A 20111-nucleotide genomic window follows, 5' to 3' on the forward strand; every position below is an offset into this window, starting at 1 on the left:
TCAACTCAAGCTTTTTATTTAAGTAAAAGTTTAAAAGTACTGGTTTCAAAACAACTTAAGGTATACAAGTAAAAGAAATGTAGGGGACATTAAGGACAAAAGCTTAGGCCACGCCACAGGGGCCTATAGGGTACCACCTTTCCTCCCCCACAAAAATATTTTTCTAAAGGCCACAATGTGTTATAATAAATTGTTAATGGTGAAAAAATTGGGATGCACCTGTTTCAGTAGCATTTATGCCCGTTGAAAATTAACACATTTTAATACTATGCAAATACATTAAAGAACCATTTACTGTATGTGTACTACTGAGCAATGACGTGGTTCATGGGGCGGAAGATATGATGACTAGCTGCGTAAAAATATTGGTATAAGTAATGGTGCAAAAAGTCAAACTTTAGAGGCATGTTATAAATAACCTTTATTGGAATGTAAGTGTACATCCAAGCTTAGCGGCAGGAATCTGTGAGGGCAACAGATTCACTCTCTCCGGATGGCGCAATTTATCTAGATAGGTTTTAAGTTGTTTTTTAACAATGACAAGCCGGAATGAAAACAAGCCAAACTGAAATAAGAGTGACAAGGCTATTTTAAAAATGTAAGGAGTAGAAAGTACAGATAATTGCATGAAATTGTAAGGAATAGAAGTAAAAGGTTTGCTGTAAAATAACTACACCAGTAAAGTATGGATGCCCAAAATTTCTACTTAAGTAAAGTAACAAATTATTTGTACTTCGTTACTTGACACCTCTGGCATTGTGTTGTTTTACTGTATCCAACTGCAGTGTAGTAACTGGTCTCCATATTGTCTCAATGTCAGACTGCTGCGTCATTTTTACAATGGCATGCTGAGTGGCCAAATATTGTTCAAACCCACAACTCCCAACTTTATTTTAAATTATAGTCCAGATTGTGATGTTTCCAAACACCAGTTGTTGAAAATAAGCAAATACATCTACTAGTAGTACTGTACAGTACTACTTAGTACAATGCTGAGGTACTTTTTTAGAAACAAGTTGGTTTACATAGAGAACGGGTTGAAATATTGCTATTACACTGGCAAATTTTTTATTTTATTTTTTTGGACTCAATTCCAGATTTAAATAAATGATATGAATATCTCTTTTATCACTGAGAATATCAAATGCTAAATATGGAGAATTATTAATTATTATTAAAATCTTCCATTGGATGTCATTGTGCAGTCAGAAAATGAATGGCAATTGAGAAAGATTGGGAGTATGGAAAGTTTAGGGGTTAAGTTAAAGTTTGTGTTAAAGAAACAGCCAACACTATGTATATGATGACTACATGTTAAAACATGTTGTGTGTGATGCTTTTGTTTTAATAATGATAATTGAGCTCTATTGTGTTAAGTCACTCTCAGGATCTGTCATATTGTACCAGAGATGTCTTAATAATTGTTTGCTGCGATGTCTTGACTCAAATTATCAAAGTGTTGTGAAAAAACTGCTAGTACATATGTCCAAAAACAGTGGACCTGCAAACCACAAAATCATGTTTTTATGGTGTTATTGTTTCTTTATAAAGACATTACCAGAGTAGAAACCACCGGTCTTTATGACACTACTTAAAAATGGCGTTCTCCGTTTGGTAAACAGCTATTATCTTCACAATACTAAATGGCGGCCACATCGGCAACCATTATCAGGGCCTCCTACAGAGCCTTCCTAAACCCTGTTTATCCTGTGTCCGACCACCATTTATTAGTCATGACCCATAAATAGTGCAGCAAAACACCTGCAACACTACATCAGATAACCAGAGATGTTGTAAAAGTTGACTGATTCAGCAGTTTACACATAATTGTGTGGAAATTAAATCTGTGATTCGGGTTCAGTCGGATGATTTTTTTTTTTGTTGCAAGTAAACTCTCCTGGAATAAAGACTGATAATTTCACAACATTAAATGTAGCTCATAGTTTTGTTTTCTGCATTGAGAGCCAAAGTGACATGATGTTTCTAGCCTCCAAATGATCATTATGGTCTTTGTAATGTGGCAATTACCTTGTTTGTGATCGTTCCTGTTGACACATCAATGGTGCTAAACATGTTAAATCATTGTGAATGAAAGTAGTTTGTGTTTGAACAAGATGTTGGAAAATCAGACATAATGTCCATAAATTACACCACCAAATAATCCTAGTTTCACCTGGAGAAATTGGCCCACTGATAGATTAAAAAAACTAAAAATAATGCTGCCTGGACATTGTGCCGATGGTTTAATATTCAGTTTAAATTACAAACATTCAGACATACAAACTTGCAATTTCCAAACAGGTTTCCTTTAACGGTTCACTAGAAACAATGATAGCAATGTGTTTATTGTCATGATGTTGCTAAATTGTCATAGTGGCCATGCAGGTTTTGATGGTAGTTGGTGGAATGCAGGTAGGCCTGGTGATAACAGTGAGACATACTGGGATTAGGAACTGGACCATTGTCACTTCACTGTTAAGGTGACAGAATAAAGCCGATAATTTCAAATCAGCATGATAAAGTGAGTTGAACCTTAAATTGCAACTTTCCCTGTGGGATTCCTGACCTGCGGTGAAAGTCTACTTGCTCATTACCGCCTCACTCTCTCTGTCTTACCTGTCCACTGTTCACTCATCCTCCCTCTCCACCATTCAATCTCAAGCCCTCCACACGTCTCCTCCCTCCTTGCTGAGGTCATATATAACCCAGCAAGGGTTTTCTCTTCTCCTCAAGGACATTTTACAGGTGTTGTCTCCAACTTTGACAGAGTGTTATGACTGAGGATATCAAGAAGTTGAGGAGCAGCACTTTTTTTGTTTAAGGGTGAGATTGAGACACTTTCTTATTTTTGTGTTTGTTTGTTTTATTGTACTTTATTTTGAAAGCTATGTAAAATAGTCCATGTTCAGGCCTTTATGAAGCCTGTCCGATACTACAATTTGTTTCATTGGTTTTTTTTTTTTAATTCACTACTTCTCACTCTTTTATTTGTCTCTTCCAGTCAAACATCAAGTGTCAATGTCTCCGTCTCTGGCCACGTCTGCTCCGAGCAAGCTCAACCATTGGTGGAGCCAGCTGAGGTTTCGTCTTCAAAACAAGAAAGGATGGAAGGAGATGTTGGATGAGACGTTTCTGCTCCACACAAAATAGTAAGAAACTCATTTCCCACTGCTTCAAACGATGAATTAGACTGTGTCTAAATTAATTACATGCGGGTTCAAAGCCTAGTCCGTTAAATTTTAATACGTGTGTTGTCTTTGTCTGTCCCTCAGCATAAATGAGGTTCCTCTCTTCTATGAGGCTAAAAAGAACAATGTCAGCTGCATCAAGAAACTGCTGAGTTGTGCATCCACTAATATCTTCGAGAGAGGTAAGGCTCTTTGCTGTAAACTATGAATGTTGTTATTTCAGAGTAGTGCAATGTCAGTTGTAATGTATGAAATTGTGATCCTCTCACTCAGGGGCTCTTGGTGAGACAGCGCTTCATGTTGCTGTGATGGCTGATAACCTGGAAGCTGCCGTGGCTCTGATGGACGGAGCTCCTGAACTCATCAACGAGCCTATGACGTCCGAGCTCTTCCAAGGTTGACACGCAGAAACTTACAGACACAAAAACAAGCACAAACACACATCATGCGATTTAAATTTTAGTGAATGTATTCACATGTGATCAGCTTTATGGTAACAAAGAAACTGAATTTTTAATCTTAAAATGAAGAAACATTTCATGTAAACAGTTGAATTTCAGATTTATGATAGATAATACACATGTAAAGTTTAGGTTCGCATTGAAATCCCCATTTACAAAAGGCATTTATTAAGATTCCAAAGGTGTCAGATGTGATGACTCATAATAGGACATTAATTCAACTAATTAGTGAGAATTCTGTATTTTTTTCCAGACAGCCAATACGGACATTTGATAGCATTAGGCTACAACAAACACATCCTTTACACAAAGTGGTTATTACTCAACTTTTACTCCAGTCAAACCATTTTCTCACTTTGTATGAGTCAATGTTTTAACACCTAAAATGTGAATATGACCACTGGTAACAGCTCAGCAAGATAACTCATTTTGCTCAAACAGGATTTACCACAGAGACACACATGGGTTTAATGTGAGCCTCACTCACACAACAGTTGAAATGAGTAACAATTGATTTACAGTGGACTGACTTACACTGCTCTTCCTACTCTGTCTCAGGTGTTACTCCTCTCCACATTGCTGTGGTGAATCAGAACATCAACCTGGTTCATCATCTGATCAGTCGTGGGGGTGACGTGGCTACACCTCGAGTCACCGGTCTGTACTTCAGGAAGAGGATAGGAGGACTCTTATACTATGGTACATCAGCGTGCTTACTGTAAAATTGGGTAATTGGTGGGTAACAGATGGTGTTTTTCAAAATGTACATTTGGTCAACAGGTGAGCACATCCTGTCTTTTGCTGCGTGTGCTGGGAACGAGGACATTATCTCCATGGTGATCGACGCAGGGGCCAGCACCAGGGGCCAGGATTACCGTGGTATGAAATACGTCCTCCTGTAGGAGAGTTGGAGAAGAGTACAGCCTTATTTTACATCTGGCTTAATATTTTGATTATTAATGGCCTTCTGTTCTCTCTTCTTTTTTCTTGTCTACACTCTATTTTTATTCCCTTGTTTTTCTGTTTAGGTAACACAGCGCTTCATGTTTTGGTTTTGCAGCCCAACAAGACGATTGCGTGCCAGGCCATTGACCTGATTATGGCACGCGATGCAGAGCTGGACCAGTCAGTGCCACTCGACATGGTACCCAACTACCGAGGCCTTACACCTTTTAAACTGGCTGCCAAAGAGGGAAACATAGTGGTGAGTAAAGCCCTGGGAGGCTCACAGTGTGAAATACAAACATGAAAGAGAAGATTGTTTCACTAATCCTATCCTCACTGCCTCTGTCTCTTTCAGGCGTTTCAGCACCTGGTAAATAAAAGGCGTGTAGTCCAGTGGAGTCTGGGTCCCCTGACCTCTAACCTGTATGACCTGACAGAGATAGATTCATGGGCCGACGACATGTCAGTGCTGGAGCTCATCGTGGGCGGTCACCAGAGAAAGGTACAATACACGATGCACTGTATTTTGGTGAAGTCAGTGACTGTTCAGACAGAAATAATGATGAAGGATGTTGATGTCATGCAGAGAAGAAATTAAAAGCTGATTTTGTTTTGTTCTCCAGGCAAGAAGGATACTGGAGGTGACTCCTGTGAGGCAGCTGGTCAGTCTGAAGTGGAACCTCTATGGAAAACATTATTTCAGGTGAAGTTTCATATCTGTAGTCGAATATCTGAACCGTACATATGTCCAGTCTTTTAACCGTGTTTTTACTTCTTTTATTTCTTTGTCTTTTCTTTGTTTTTATTTCTTCTTTTCCTGTGTCAGGCTGCTGCTGTTACTGTATCTTCTGTACATCGGGACCTTCACACTGTGTTGTGCATTTCGCCCTCTGAAGGACGCTCCGGAGAACTACACACAGTCAGAAATGGACAAAACCATCCGGGTCCAGAAAACATTTCATGTGTGTGAATTAGACATTTTACTGTGACCACATTAAACTATTTTATATAATATAAATACAGGACAATAGACAGTGGTGGAATGTAAAAATGTGTATTAACTAAGTACCTAAAACTTCAGTACTACTATGTACTTTTTACTTAACTATATTTATTTCACGCACACACACACGTACACACACACACACACACACACACACACACACACACATATATATATATATATATATATAGTATATCACACAAATACTATCAACTACAAAAACTGTACTTTAGCTCATAGTTGGACCATATCTGTTCATGTACACTGTTCACGTGTAAATGTCAAACTCTGCACCTGCATGTGACATGTAGTCTAATAATAATATGCTTTTAATATTAGTACATCTATATTTCCTCTCTCCGTGCCTCAGGAGAGTTATGTGACACATGAGGACAACCTGCGGCTGGTGGGTGAGATCATCAGCATCCTGGGAGCTTTTGTCATCTTGTTGCTGGAGGTAAGTTTATGAAACATGCTTTATCTTCTTACATACTGTATATATACATACACACACATATACTATATATATATGTATACTGTATATACACATACATTATATGCATATGTATATGTAGTATACAGTGTATATATATATATATATATATATATATATATATATATAATATATATATATATTGCACTGCAACATTCACCTGTACTACCTCTTCCAACAGATTCCTGATATACTGAGAGTGGGGGCAAAGCGCTATTTTGGCCAGACAGCACTGGGAGGCCCCTTCCATGTTATCCTGTGAGTTGTAAAACCCATCTTAGAAGTATAATGGCGCTCACTGTCCTGAAACACCTTTTAACCTCTCTGTTGTTGTTTTGACCAGTATCAGCTATGCGTGCCTGGTGGTGCTGCTGTGTGTGTTCAGAGTCTGCGAGGTGCAGGGAGAGGCTGTGGTGATGGCAGTGTGTTTAGTTCTCGGTTGGAGCAATGTCATGTTCTTCGCCCGAGGTTTTGAAATGCTCGGCCCTTATGTCATCATGATACAAAAGGTAGGACTCAGTCGCAGTGGTGCTGCTTGTGGAGCTCATGAGTCATGAGTCATATACGTTTGTATGTTTGGTACATACACACGCATGTTCGCATGTGCACGGGCCCACGCTCGCACGCACGCACGCACGCGCACCACACACACACACACACACACACACAACACACACACACACACACACACACACACACACACACACACACACACCTGTACCGAAATGTTTTGAAGCAGATGTATTCAGTTGTTGTTTTGGTTTTTGAGGTTCACCTATTTGTGTTTGCAGACTGACCTAACATGTGTCTCATTTCCCCCTAGATTATATTTGGAGACCTGACCAAGTTCATGTGGCTGAGTTTCATTGTGCTCATTGGTTTTTCCACCTGTGAGTATATTCTTGGCAACGTATACAAACACGCATTTAACCTTCATGCAGCTTGTGAGATAAGAAATTCTTGAAATTTCTGCTCACTCACATACGTTTAAAACATGTTTTCTCAGCCCTGTGGATGGTGTATATGACCCAGGATCCTGGTTCCATTCCTGCATATCGCTCTTTTCCCATCACCCTCTTCTCCCAGTTTGAGCTCAGTGTGGGCCTCATAGATCTGCCTGTGGACCACACCATCACTACCCACCCGATCGTCCACGTGCTACACTGCGCCTTCTCTGTCGTCTCCTACATCCTTCTGCTAAATCTACTGATAGCCATGATGAGTGACACACACTGGAGGGTGGCCCAGGAGAGAGATGAGCTCTGGAGGACTCAGGTAACTACACACACATATACCATCATTATCATGTCCCTGTGCATTACTGGCATGGTTACAAGCTGTAATTATGTTGTACAGGTGGTGGCCACAACTCTGATGCTGGAGAGGAGGCTGCCCCGCTGCCTGTGGCCTCGACTTGGGGTGTGTGGGCTCAAGTACGGTCTGAGGGAGTACTGGTATCTCAGGTAAGACAGTACTGCAGTAAGAGAAACCGAAGCTTTAAAGCCCCTGAAAGTCTTGTCCACTTCAGCCCATAGAGGAGAGCACAGTCAAAAACATGTATGCCAATCTCTCATGTGAAACAACAAAAACATTTTGGTAGAAAATAATGTGTCCATGTGTGACCCTATCAAAGAAAGTAAAGGTTTCCAGAGCCTTTAAAACACCACGAAATAGCAAAAATGTAAACAACAAGTATATTGCATCTGGAAATGTCCGTGTAGTGACATCATTTTAGGCTTACTATTTTTGTTCAAAATAATCACATAGAAAGAATTTTGTCCACTGACCACAATCTAAGTGGTCTTTAATGCAGCCACAAGTCATGTTGTGCTGTGAGTAAGAAACACAACTCTCACTCTCGCAGATCTATTATTATCACACCTCCTCCATCTAAATATGGACTATGTCATCTTATTATGTAGGTTTTTTGTTTTTGTTTTTACACTTCTTGCGTTTAGTTAAAGAACAACAAAAGAGAAATGTATTAGAAAGATATTAGACATGTTTTAAACATATTTGCAGATTGTAAGAGTTATTTGTTAGATTTGTTAGAAAGTAATGAACTATTATACTATTTTACTATAAGAACTATAACTATAACTATAATAGAACTATTTTGATGCATTTTGTTACAACAAATTATTATGTCATCTATTTAAATTGATAATTTTTACCGACCCCCTGGCAGAGTGCCACGGACCACACTTTGCATTATGGGAAACATAGTTATCTCTAAAGTGTGACCCATATGAGTGGTCAAAATCAGGATATCTTTGCTACTGCTGTTGGTTTGTTGGTTTGACCTTTGGTTTTAAGCCATTAATCTGCCAGGGATTGTGGATGAAAATTAGCACGTGTGGCTAAATCTGGCACATTTACATGTTGGACTTTGTGTTTACTCTTCCGCCTTTGCAGGGTTGAGGACAGAAACGACCCAATGTTGCAAAAGATGCGGCGTTACGTCAAGGCTTTCTCTAAAGACGAGGAAAAGGAAAAGGAGGGATTGGAGAAAACTGACATTATAAAGGGGTCCATATCCGGAACCCCCAAGCTCAGACCTAAAAACAATGTGAGGTCTCTGACAGGGTGGCAGATGATTCGCCACAGCGCTTTGGGTTTGGAGATGGAGCAGGAAGAGCCAGAGGAGGACGAGGAAATTAAATATGTTTAAGAAGAGATTCTGCCTGAGCCTGAAGAGAATTTTCTGAGGCCTTCCTTCATCTGAAAGTCCTGAACATGTAAAGTACACGTAAAGTGTCTATTAACATACTTGCAAGACGAGAACTCAACCGACCAAATCTGTCTATACATTCCACTGTGCAATTATTCCAGCAGTATTATGCTTTAGAAAAGAGTGTGTTATTTTTTTATATAAAATAGTAGCAGTAGTAGTAGTAGTTGTAGTAGTATAGTGTAAAACTATAGCAGTAATATTTGCTCAGCTAAAATAAAGTGAAACAGACATTCAACTTATGTATTTGTATGAATTTTTTTTTATATTGGAATAAAATCTTGTTGAAACAAACTTACTGGCCCTCATTTGTGGAAAAAGTCAAACAGCAGTTCATAGAATCATGAGAGTAAAGTACCCTAAATAGTGCTTACAAGCGTAACTGACATGTTCAAATACAAATACGTCAACACAAAGCTACATAAAAACATAATGTATACAATAAAATCTGACTAATAATTTCTCCAAGTGTTACACTTAAAACTATAGTATAAAAAGCTTCATTGTCTTTCTTTGCTGGATGTTACTGATTGAAGTGGAAAGAGACATGATTAGAAATGATATGGAGGACTTGATGCTTGTTGACAGAGGATTGGTTTGGTCATTTTTCTGTTAAAAAGGAGACAGAAGCTGTCAGAGCTGCACCTGACAGATGAAGTAGGTGTAGTCTTTGCAGGAAGCTTTGATCCAGTTCTTCTGAGGTGGGCTCTCACTGCTGAGGATCCCACAATCCCCTTCTGATCTGTTGTCTGCCCAAAAACTGCAAACAAAAGAAAATGTGGTTATTAGTTTTTAGGAAATGTGGAGAGAGAATCAATCGGTTTTCTTTTTGTGAAGTATGTATGTATGAACACTCAGTGGCCACTTTAGGTACACCTGTAGGCTACAATCTATTCCCATTCAATACAAGAGTCCTTCCATAACATGTATCTGTATGAAGATGTTGTCTAAAATGTTTAAACTCAATAGCATGTGTTAGCATTAAGGTTATAGCTCACTATAGTATAGTGGTGGTCAGAGGTGTTTCTAATATTCTGACCCCCTATAGGGCAACAAAATAGAAACGCCTCTAAATAAAATGCAGTATAGTACAACATCATCTTTAACTATGACCTCAGTAATAAACACGTAACTTACACATTTCCAACAATGTCAACAAAAGCTGAACAGATTGTACAGATGTACCTAATAAAATGGGATAGAGTGATTTTTACTGAAAGTGTCAACTACATAATTCCCCAAAATATAAATACATACATTTATATTTTGCTTGCTTTTCATGGATTGATAAAACATAAAAATGGCACATATTTACAACTAACTCACCCTAATGTAATCTAAAAAGATAGATAGATAGATAGATAGATAGATAGATAGATAGACATGACTTAGACAGATAGATAGATAGATAGATAGATAGATAGATAGATAGATAGATAGATAGATAGTAGATAGATAGATAGAAAATGATTAGTCGATTCATTAATCCTCCATCACCTCTCTCGCAGCACAGTGTTGTTGACCCAGGTCCATGTGGCTCCTTTGTGTCTCAGTCCGATCCAGTATTGCAGTTTCCCTTGCTTAGTCAGAAAACTCTAGAAGGGAGAGCAGCATTGACATTTAAAAAAATATACTGTGCAAAAGTCACCACTTGTAATGCATGGTTATACTTCATGGTCAAGGAAAAAGATATCAGATCCACCTGAACCCTCTGGCTGGTAACAACAGCCAGAGCTCCTCCTTTGGAGATACAGACATTCTGGCTCTCTTCCCAGCTCAGCCTGAAGGTGGACAGGAAAAAACACGACCGGCCTAAAGTCAGCCACCCATCCGCGCACTGCTGACAGCCGCCATCTGCAAGGAGAGAGGAGTCAGTGCAGAAAACAAGGAAAACAAAAGGTCACTCAAATGTGGACTAAATTGCACAAACAATTACGGTTTTACTCATTTTCTGTATCCTTAATTAGCTTTATTTTTTCCTTATTGTTTTAATGACATTTTCTTCCCATATATTCTGTACACGGACGACTCTGGCTGGAAGAGGCGAAAAAAAATGAAAAGGCTACCAGCAACATGTGGTGGGAGCACAGGTATACTGTGTGTAATCACATATCACTCAAATGATTTTTTTTTAAAAAGGAAACTATTAAGTCATCTGATTCCTGGTTTCTATTTAATTAAACGTTCTCAGTTCTCTAAAGAACAAACTGAACAGAACTGTCACTAGAAACCTTGGGATGATTTGTTTTTCTTTTGATTTAGATGCTTGTTTGGCATGTGCAAGGTTTTCTATCATGCTTTTGTCTACCTGGTATCACACTCACATTGAGGTTGAATGTTGGGGAGGAGAGCCTGGCACTCCTTGTGGCTGCATGTTGGAACAAATAGAGGACTTTGTCTGTCTCCTCCTGTTGTTTCCTCTCTCTCTGGGCAGACTGTGGAGCCAGTTTGGACTAGAAAGCAGAGAACAGTGGGAGGAGTTATACGGGGAAAAAAAAGAAAGATGCCCCCAGGCTGCAGCAGAGCCACTGGGCACACTTTATCTTCCTGTATCATTCTGTTATTAGGAGCAAAAATAGAACAACTCCCAGGGAAACTACAATCCTTTCATGATCTGCTTTGGTGCTACAAACTGATTCCAGACAATGGTATTTTTTGTTTGTTTTTTTGTTCTGGCATGAGCCATTGCTGCAGATAGATACTCACGTTTCACACTGAGGACAATGACGACCAACAGCAGGACCAGGCAGATTATGGTGAGGAACAAACATGCAGCAAAGTACAGACGTGTGTTTCCTTCAGTCTGTTTGCCTGAAAGACAGCAGTTAGACGTTAGAAAGATGAGCACAAACACAAACAACCATCAAGGCTCTGGCCTACCTTTTTCCCCCTCCAGTTCAACAGATAACTTGGACTTGGGTGACAAGTTTTCACTGGCATCATCTTTTTTGTCCTCGCCATAACTGCGCCAGAATTTGATGTACATGGCAAAAAGGATCCTGGGATTTGTGATCAAGCTTGTTTACCCTGTCTTGCTCGGTCTGCTTGTGCTGCTGACTCATGCTTTAGTGCTTTTATGAGACGCCCCCCTCCTCCTTCATTGCCTCGTCGCCGTAGCAACGTGACATTCACTGATTTCTAAATTATTCATGAGGCACAGTGCTCTGCTTGACCTTCAATTTCCAAAACTTGTATTGTATCTCTATTCGTCTCTTCCTTTGAGAATGAGTGTGTGAGAGAGTGGCCGACCGATACTGTATAGTTCCTGGAGACATTGTACTCCAAACAACAGATAGGATTTGTTTCCCGAGGTCATTTCAGGCGAGTGTTTGTGTCGAACACAGCACATACAGTCATTGATACAGAGCTGAAACTAAACATGTGATTAAAGTGCAGGGCTTTGTATAAAAAGGAGGAGTCAACCCGGGCCATAATTAACACAGTTTGTTCCCACTGTACCTCAAAAACAAAAAAATATTTTCCCTGTAGAGAAAGAGGCGATTATTTCACTCAGCCCTGTTAAGGACAATATAATAAATTGTAACATAGTATCTGTAGTGTGCTTTATTTTAATTGCTATTAGAATTAGAGGCTTGTTGTACAAAACAGTAACACTCTGCTGTGCTTTTTACCCCCTGCACTGTTTCTTTCCCTATTTGATGGATCATTTCACAAACAAACGATACAACAACAGTGAGTGAGTCTAAGAACTTATGCACAGTATGATGACCTAATGTTATATTTTATATGTTCTGTATTTAAGCATAGTGTTAGTTCTGTTCCCTGGAATCCAATGATGCAACACACGTGGCTCAGGATCAGTCTATGCAGGCAGTCTACATACGGACACAGAGGATTAAAAAAAACAAAAATGGACACCATAGAAGAGGTCATTGTCTTCACTCGATTTTCTGCACGTGAAACACCAGACACCATTTTCTAAACACAGCCACACAGTGAAATACAGAGAGAGTTGAGTGGAGCTGATAGTCTTTATTAGCTTTGTTTCAACTCATTTGGCAATGGCTTGAATGTAACGGACGTTCATTGATACTAAAACGTTACGCACTAAAGCTTTAACTTAAAGCAACACTAGAGAACCTTTCCTGCTTCAGTCCCCCCACAAGTTGGAAGCAGAATTGTCCCATTATGTCTCATTGGAACTACAGATCTGCCACCTGATCTGGCAAACTGAACCACATTATTTTAAGTTACAAAAAGTTCTCTAGTGTTGCTTTAACATGCTTATTTTAGACAACAAGATACAAAATAAGTAATTGGTAGGCATTTAGTAATGCCTACCAATGTAAACTTGATTTGTCTGCTGCACTGCTAACTTATTGCTTTGTGTTAATACAACTTGACCTGTTAAGTTCCATCTTTAAATACGCTCTTATTAAGAGTCAAACAATAATGGGCATAATCACTGTAAAAAAGATGCTATAGTTTATTATACTTTTTATCCCAAAATCCCTGACTCACAATTTCTGCTTTTATTTTTGTTTGAACAGTAGCATGGAGACCATGATGATGAAAGCACATTACTCAGTAATGTAGGGAAGTAGATACAACGCCCTCATCTATTTGTTAGTTTTATTTCAATATTTACTTTTTTTCATAAAGACAAGCAGGCGTACTTGGAGGCAGAGGTGGAAAAAGTTTTCAAATATTTTACTTAAGTAAATGTCATATTACCACTTTGTAAAAAACTGCTCCTGCATTTAACAACTTACTTAACTCATTATGCAGAAAGCAGATTTCAGAATCATATGTACTATAGTGCAGAATTATAATTAGTGATGCTTTAATGTTTAGGCATCATTCATGTTGTAGCCGGTAATTGTGGAGCTAATTTCAACGACTTTGTATACTGCTGTGTTGGGTAGTCTAAACAATTACAATACGTCATAATGTACTTGGTTAACATTTTGTTTAAACATTCTCAATCTGCAAAGTAACTAAAGCAGCCAAGTCAACGTAGTGGAGTTTAAAAAAAAAAAAAAGTACAAGACTTGCCTCCAAAATGTAGTATGCAGTAGCATATCTGGAAATACTAAAATAAAGTATAGTGTTTATAGAATATATATTTCTTGAGTTTTATTGTTATTATTTCTTTTTACATATCAAACACAAACATTTTACATTCTTATATTTTGTACCTGCTTGTGTTTTAACCGGAGCTCCACCAAATAAAGCTTCTGAATAGACGTCCTCAGATGGACTTTGTAGTTTAGCGTAGTGGTCAGGTTCTGCTTCCTCTAAAGCCAGGCAAAGACACAGACAGACATATTTTACAAGACATCTGGAATTGGCTTTTAAATATTAAATGCATTAAAATATGAAATATCTTCACGTTACCTTTCTGAGTGTTTCATTACACTTTTTGGAAATATTAGTGATAAAAACAAATATTTTGTAAACCGGTGCATAATATAAGCTTGTATTTTTTTACACTTTTTATCAAATGTTACCTGATTATATTAAATGGCTTGTACCTTCAGTTTTGACCTCCAGCATTGGTTCACTTGCTCCTGCATCTTCTTCGTTTCTTTCCCCCTCTTTAACGATCTCTTGCATCTCCATGGCTCTTTTCATCTGTTTCTCTGACTTTCGATTTGCTGGGGAAGTCTTTTAGAACCAGCTAGTCATCTGACAGTTGAGTTATATAACCTTTTGTAATGCAGCCTGAATTGCCTGTTGCAAAAAAAAAATTGTCAAGTTGCACTTTTTATTCATAAATAGTTTGCAAATAATCCAAGACCAGAGTTTCCAGTGACTCATCCAATCGGTAAAGACAGAAGACTTCCCTGTGAAGATTTCTTTGTACTTTCCCGCCTAAACAACATACAATGTACAGTGGCTTTGGGAGAAGGGGCATGTGTGCGTACATAGTCTCAACATGTTGTTTAAGCATTAAACTGTGTGATTACAGAGGCTTGATTCAAAGGTGCAACTCAAGATAAAATCTTGGATGAATAATGTTTTGATTTAAATGTTAATTTAATTTCTTCCTTTTTATTGATATCTAAAACCACAGGTGTGGCAGATACAGACACAAACACAGAACCAGAAATGTATGCATTTTCATCTTTATTTTCCACAAAGGTTTATGATATTAATTTACAAAAAAAAACTATTTGCATTAAATACAGCAGACTGAGAAAGATTATGAGAGAACTGTCAACATAATTTCAATAACTTCCTTTTGCGATAGATGCTTTCATTCTTTCTTTTCACCCCTCGTCTGTTCTAAAACACATTTTGCTCACCCCAAAATACTGACCCCTCTGCCTTGTGCAAAGCTTTTCTTCCACCATGTACTGTAGTTACTTATCAAAACTAATATAGAGATCGAAAGTGGTGTGAAGCATTACAAACAGCTTAACTCTTTATCCCTCTGACAGTCTCATTCCCTCTCTCTCTCTCTCACTTTCTCCAGTCTTTTGTCCTCCCTCAGGCACCGTACACACTCTCATTACTGTAGGTCAAGTAGAGAAACAAGTCCTCTTCATGGTGCTCCTGGAACACAACAAGGCAAGAGAAACATTAATAATTCTGCATGGCAAGTGTACTTGAGAGTGTGCACATGGGCTGACACACCCACACTAACCCCATTCAACTACTACATAAGATACACAGACACTACATAAGATGAACAAAAGCACTATGGTTTTATATCTTCTTAGCCTTAAACAACATCAACATACACACAAACGGCTTTTCTTTTTTTTCTTTTTTTTAAACCAGGTTCCACTTTCAGAATGACAAAAAAAAAGTCAGACTTCTCTTGCATGGGATTACTGGCAGGCTATTTTTGAGATCAAGAAAAGCGAAGCAACATTGCTGTCTAAGCAGAACCGTTGAGTACAGTCTGTGAAGACGTTTTTGGTATGTTTGTGTGTCAAGATGGGAAAGATGAAATTTTTTTGTGTGTTATCTGAAACTTGTATGTATGTTCTGGTGATGTGTGTGTTGGGGAGGATCCTTATGGGAACATGTGTCTTTATGGGTGCAGTTACCTCATATACAGCTGAGAGAGGGGAGCTGGATGGGGGGAGGGAGTTGTTGACAAAGAAGAAGAGTGCTTCCTCGGGTCTTAAAGACACACGCTGGCGGATCAGGAAGCACAACTGGCCCACTAAAAAAAGGAAGGAGAGCGAGAAGGTCAACGAGGGTAACGTTCATTTCATATGAAGAGGAAGAAACCATGCAAGTGTGAGTTATGACCATGTCACTGCTCATTTTTGAGACAGAAAACAAAACGGGTGTGTTACTAAGAAAACTTCATACCTTCATCAGATTAAATCTGAAAGACAAAACAACTCCAAACAGTGATTTGCACTGTACAGTACAGAGTCCAGTACTACTTTACTTTGCAGCTTATTGTCTGGCTATCCAATCCCTTTTTAGAGCAGACATTTTGACTTGTCAAAGCAGCAAACGCACAGGTCGAATCATAAATGTTGAAAGTAGGAGAGCGGGGGGGGGTGCGGTCGACAGCACCCCCTATCGACAGCACCAAACTAATTTTTTTTTTTTTTATAAATAATTTATTTTAATATCTGACTTTCATATTTCCTTATAACATAAATAATATAAGCTTTCATTGCCCAATGATGTGATTGTCAGATTGTCTCGACATGTGCACATGCACTTTTTTTTTAATCAATATAAAGGGTTCTGTTAAGTGTTTTCATAAGCAAGGGCTGCTGGCCAAACAGCCTCATTTTAGTCTAGCCAATACTTGATTTTATTCATTTTTAATTCTCATAAAATACTTTTGATGAACAAGTTGCGATTCACTATGCATGAACATTTTAAAACCACTATAGCTCCCGCTTCAAACCAATGTGAGTGACGAGACACGAGCCTGCCTGTCAGTCAGTCGCGTTCTCAGCTGAGATGCTGCATGTCCTGCCGAGCAAAGAGCGGAAAATCTTCTTCAGTGTTTTGATTACTAAAATAATTGATAAACCACTTTAAGAACTGCATTGATTGCACAGACAGGGAACGTCCTCATTACACGGGCTACTTCGTACACCGGTGGCAGCAACTTGATGATTGCGCAGTAAGCATTAACAAGTCCTCTGAAAAATGCTGCATTTTCAATATAGGCTACAGCACAACACAAAATAATAACTAGAGACCACGCAAAAAAAAAAATTCTCTATATGTGATAGGTCTGGGGCTCCGTAAAGATGCACTGCAAAAACACAATTAAACAGGCAATGTTGTCAAAATCCTGTTTTATAAATAATCATAACACATGATGTCAGTAGCTTAATATAAGTGCATTCATGTTTCTAGTAATATGAAAGCCTCCATTACCCATCAGTGGCATGGCTTGATAAACCTTATATTGAAGGAGTCAAACAAATAATAAGGTGCATATTAAGTTTTGATCTGCCAGGAATAGTTGTGACTTTAAAAAGCTATTTAAAGACTGTGAGGGCTAAAACACACAAGGCCTAAATTTTCTTTACAATAATTCACTACACTACATTGAGAATCAGGTATCTGCAAACTCATTGAAATATGCAATGATTCAAATGAGTGTATATGATGAAATGGCGTCATTTGTACGTACCTGAGGCCACTAAATTCAGGCTTTTATGGCCAAAAGATTCTCTGGTGGGATCCCCAACTACAGACCCACAAATATATTTACAGCACCCCCTCCCACACTATAGTTCCAATGTCCTTGGGTTGAATAAATAACATGCGACAGCGACTGATTGATCCATCCAGGTTTGGATGGTACATCAGCAGCAAGTTACCTGGCTGTCCAAACTTGATTTAGTCTCTTGTACAAGTCACAGTTGTCTTGTTTAACCGATAAATCAGCCAGGCCAATAAATCCAGAGATTGCTTGATGTGAGAGTTATTTGAGAGAGAAAAACTGCGTATGTATTTGTGTCTTTCACCTGTTAGATCTGAGGGCACTAGATATTTCTTCTTGTCCAGTTCAGGAGCTCGTGACCTCGGGGCCCTCTCCACAATGATCTGGTAAAAAAAAAAAAGTTGTCACTACCAGAGAAAGGATGTGTTCATGTGCCAAAAACTAAACAACAAATACATTCACACTACTTTACAGTTGAAATAAGAGAAGAACTGGCTTTAAGTAACGGTCTGCATGTCTTGGATTATAAAACATAACTTCTTATTTGAGTTGAATTCATAAAAGGTCACTAACAGTGAATATTACACTTTATTAGAAAATTAGCCAGGTCACACTTACCGGTATCTTGTCTGGATGCTTGGCCCGAACTCTCTCTCCCTCTGCTCTCCTCACCTCAAGTGCTACTGAGCGCTGGTACTGACTGCCCATCTGAAATGAAACACAAGGAAACATGAAGTCCCTCACAATAGCATTATTTACCAAGCAGACAAAGGAGAAAGAGCACTGGCTGACTTCACCAACCAGTGCACTCAGTCGACAAAAGATATTGGCCGCCTAAAGAGCAAAGCATTGTTTACTACAAGATGAGATGAAGGCCTCTTTAAATCAAGTGTTTTGTGAAGGCCATTAAGAGGAGACCAGTATGACATCACACATTTGACACTGTAAGATATTTTTCAATTACTGTTAACACAAATAAGCTATCCCTATCTATCTGGTTGTATGTAGCCATTGTTTGCAAATCAATGAAAATGACTGCGTTATCACCTTCTTCTTTTAATTAATTTAACATGGGTTTTAGATACAGCATCATTGTTTGGCCTATTCGGATTGACAGGATTTTTGCATCAATGGGATTAAATATTTGTCAAGAGCTCAATCAATTCAGTGTTTCACGTGTATAAGTTCTACATTAGGTTCTTATTTTTCTGTCGAAATATTGGAAAATAAATCTGTAATTATTTTGAAACCTGATTAAACGGTTCAGTCATTTTAAAGCTAAAATAGTGAGGAAAACGCAAAAATAATGTACTCATTCTAGTTTCTCAAATCAAATGAGAGTACTTGCTGCTTTTTTTGTCTTATATCATTGCGAATTAGAAATCGTTCTGCTTTAAAATTTGGTCGAACAAAACTAGCCATTTAAAAACATCAGCTTTGAACGGCTATGAGAGGTTGTGATAGACATTTGATCACATCATTTACTGGATTGGGCCAAAAGCAAACATTCGGATCTGGTTATTTTACCAAGGCTTTTAATTCTGAATTGAATTTCCAGAAAACATATTGTTAATATGTTAAACTGATATAAATTTAGCGTGATTTTACCTAGACCATTCTGTCAGAAATGAGAGCCTTTCTAAACAGAATTACCACAGTATTCTTTTCAATAATCCCACATATAATTTCACAAAACATGTTTACAACACAGCTGTGGGTGGAGTAAACATCAGCTGGGTAGAGGGTAGCTAAAGCTAACGAGAAACTCACTCATACACACAATATTCCCTCACAGTCGGCCAAAATCATCCCACTTCACTTCGGGTTTTCTTTTAGTGTGCAGCTTGTTTTAGCCACGATTTTTTCTGGGTTCATAGTGGTTGGGCTCATCTTGAAGTGAGGCCACGTCACTTTTAAAAACCGTATCGAGATTAGCTATAATTTAGGCTACTTTAACTTTAAAACAGAAAACAACAAAACTAACAACACGAATCGTTTGGATTAAGCAATGTTAGCTTCCAACGTCTCTACGTCCAAAACGTGTAAAGCGTGTTTTTGTTTGTCAGCAATCAGCTGTTTATGGTGCTACCTATCAACGACAATGCTAACAGCTGCGGCTAACTGATCAACAAGACGTTACTTTGCACATACCTTTGCAAAACACAAAAACAAGTTTGACACAAAAAACGACAAATCGATATTTACTCCAGTGGTCCCTTATGCCGTCAAGTTTCTCAAAAATAATGTCCTGGTTGACAGTTATTAGCCCCAAAAAACAGTCATAACGTACGGGAATGCGATAATTTCAAAGATGTCGACTGGTCTACTTATTCTGCTGAACGAAAACAACAAACACTGCAACGCCCACCCACCACATTTGTGACCAATCAAAGACGAGTGGGTAGATTGACAGCGAAATCTGTCCATTCACAGGGAATTGAAAGCAGGTTTGCAGTGCGTTCATTGGATGAGTAATGCAGTCCGTCTACACTTGTTGTGGCCCAGTTTTCTGTGAGTGCTGACACAAATAGCCAATAGCAAGTCCTGAAAACTGGGCCAGGCCGTCGGGTCACGCCTATGGTCACGCCTCAGCAAGGCTACGTGCAGTATCTGTACTGTTCTATTGCACACACACAAAAAACACATTTTTCTGTAAACAGATCGTGCAGA

At 38.6% G+C, this 20111-nt stretch overlaps 3 protein-coding genes across 6 annotated transcripts; 1 reads left to right on the forward strand and 2 right to left on the reverse strand.

The window, feature by feature from the left end:
• Positions 1–1325: 1325 nt before the first annotated feature.
• Positions 1326–9115, forward strand: trpv6 (transient receptor potential cation channel, subfamily V, member 6). The gene is made up of 17 exons (XM_032518660.1): positions 1326–2823; positions 3002–3149; positions 3273–3370; positions 3462–3584; positions 4208–4348; positions 4430–4528; positions 4678–4853; positions 4950–5096; positions 5218–5297; positions 5421–5556; positions 5968–6054; positions 6272–6348; positions 6434–6599; positions 6914–6980; positions 7097–7365; positions 7447–7553; positions 8506–9115. The coding sequence occupies exons 2-17, from the start codon at positions 3019–3021 to the stop codon at positions 8759–8761; spliced, it is 2160 nt and encodes a 719-aa protein (XP_032374551.1). The 5' UTR covers positions 1326–2823; positions 3002–3018; the 3' UTR covers positions 8762–9115.
• Positions 9064–14576, reverse strand: si:dkey-26c10.5 (early activation antigen CD69). Of its 4 annotated transcripts, none has more exons than XM_032518798.1 (7): positions 14317–14576; positions 13981–14079; positions 11528–11632; positions 11146–11274; positions 10524–10693; positions 10319–10416; positions 9064–9581 (listed from the first exon to the last, which is right to left on the reverse strand). In XM_032518798.1, the coding sequence occupies exons 1-7, from the start codon at positions 14414–14416 to the stop codon at positions 9455–9457; spliced, it is 828 nt and encodes a 275-aa protein (XP_032374689.1). In that variant the 5' UTR covers positions 14417–14576; the 3' UTR covers positions 9064–9454. The 4 variants fall into 4 exon arrangements, with proteins under 4 accessions (XP_032374689.1, XP_032374690.1, XP_032374692.1 ...); XM_032518799.1 differs by having other exon boundaries at positions 10524–10675; positions 14317–14574; XM_032518801.1 differs by lacking the exons at positions 13981–14079; positions 14317–14576 and adding an exon at positions 11702–11930 and having other exon boundaries at positions 10524–10675.
• Positions 14577–14894: 318 nt separating this feature from the next.
• On the reverse strand, positions 14895–19796 carry zgc:92606 (gamma-aminobutyric acid receptor-associated protein-like 1). The gene is made up of 5 exons (XM_032518848.1): positions 19773–19796; positions 18060–18149; positions 17746–17824; positions 15841–15959; positions 14895–15340 (listed from the first exon to the last, which is right to left on the reverse strand). The coding sequence occupies exons 2-5, from the start codon at positions 18147–18149 to the stop codon at positions 15275–15277; spliced, it is 354 nt and encodes a 117-aa protein (XP_032374739.1). The 5' UTR covers positions 19773–19796; the 3' UTR covers positions 14895–15274.
• Between the last annotated feature and the right edge of the window lie 315 nt (positions 19797–20111).

Source organism: Etheostoma spectabile, chromosome 6, assembly GCF_008692095.1.
Source record: "Etheostoma spectabile isolate EspeVRDwgs_2016 chromosome 6, UIUC_Espe_1.0, whole genome shotgun sequence".
In the NCBI taxonomy this organism is placed as follows: Eukaryota; Metazoa; Chordata; class Actinopteri; order Perciformes; family Percidae; genus Etheostoma; species Etheostoma spectabile.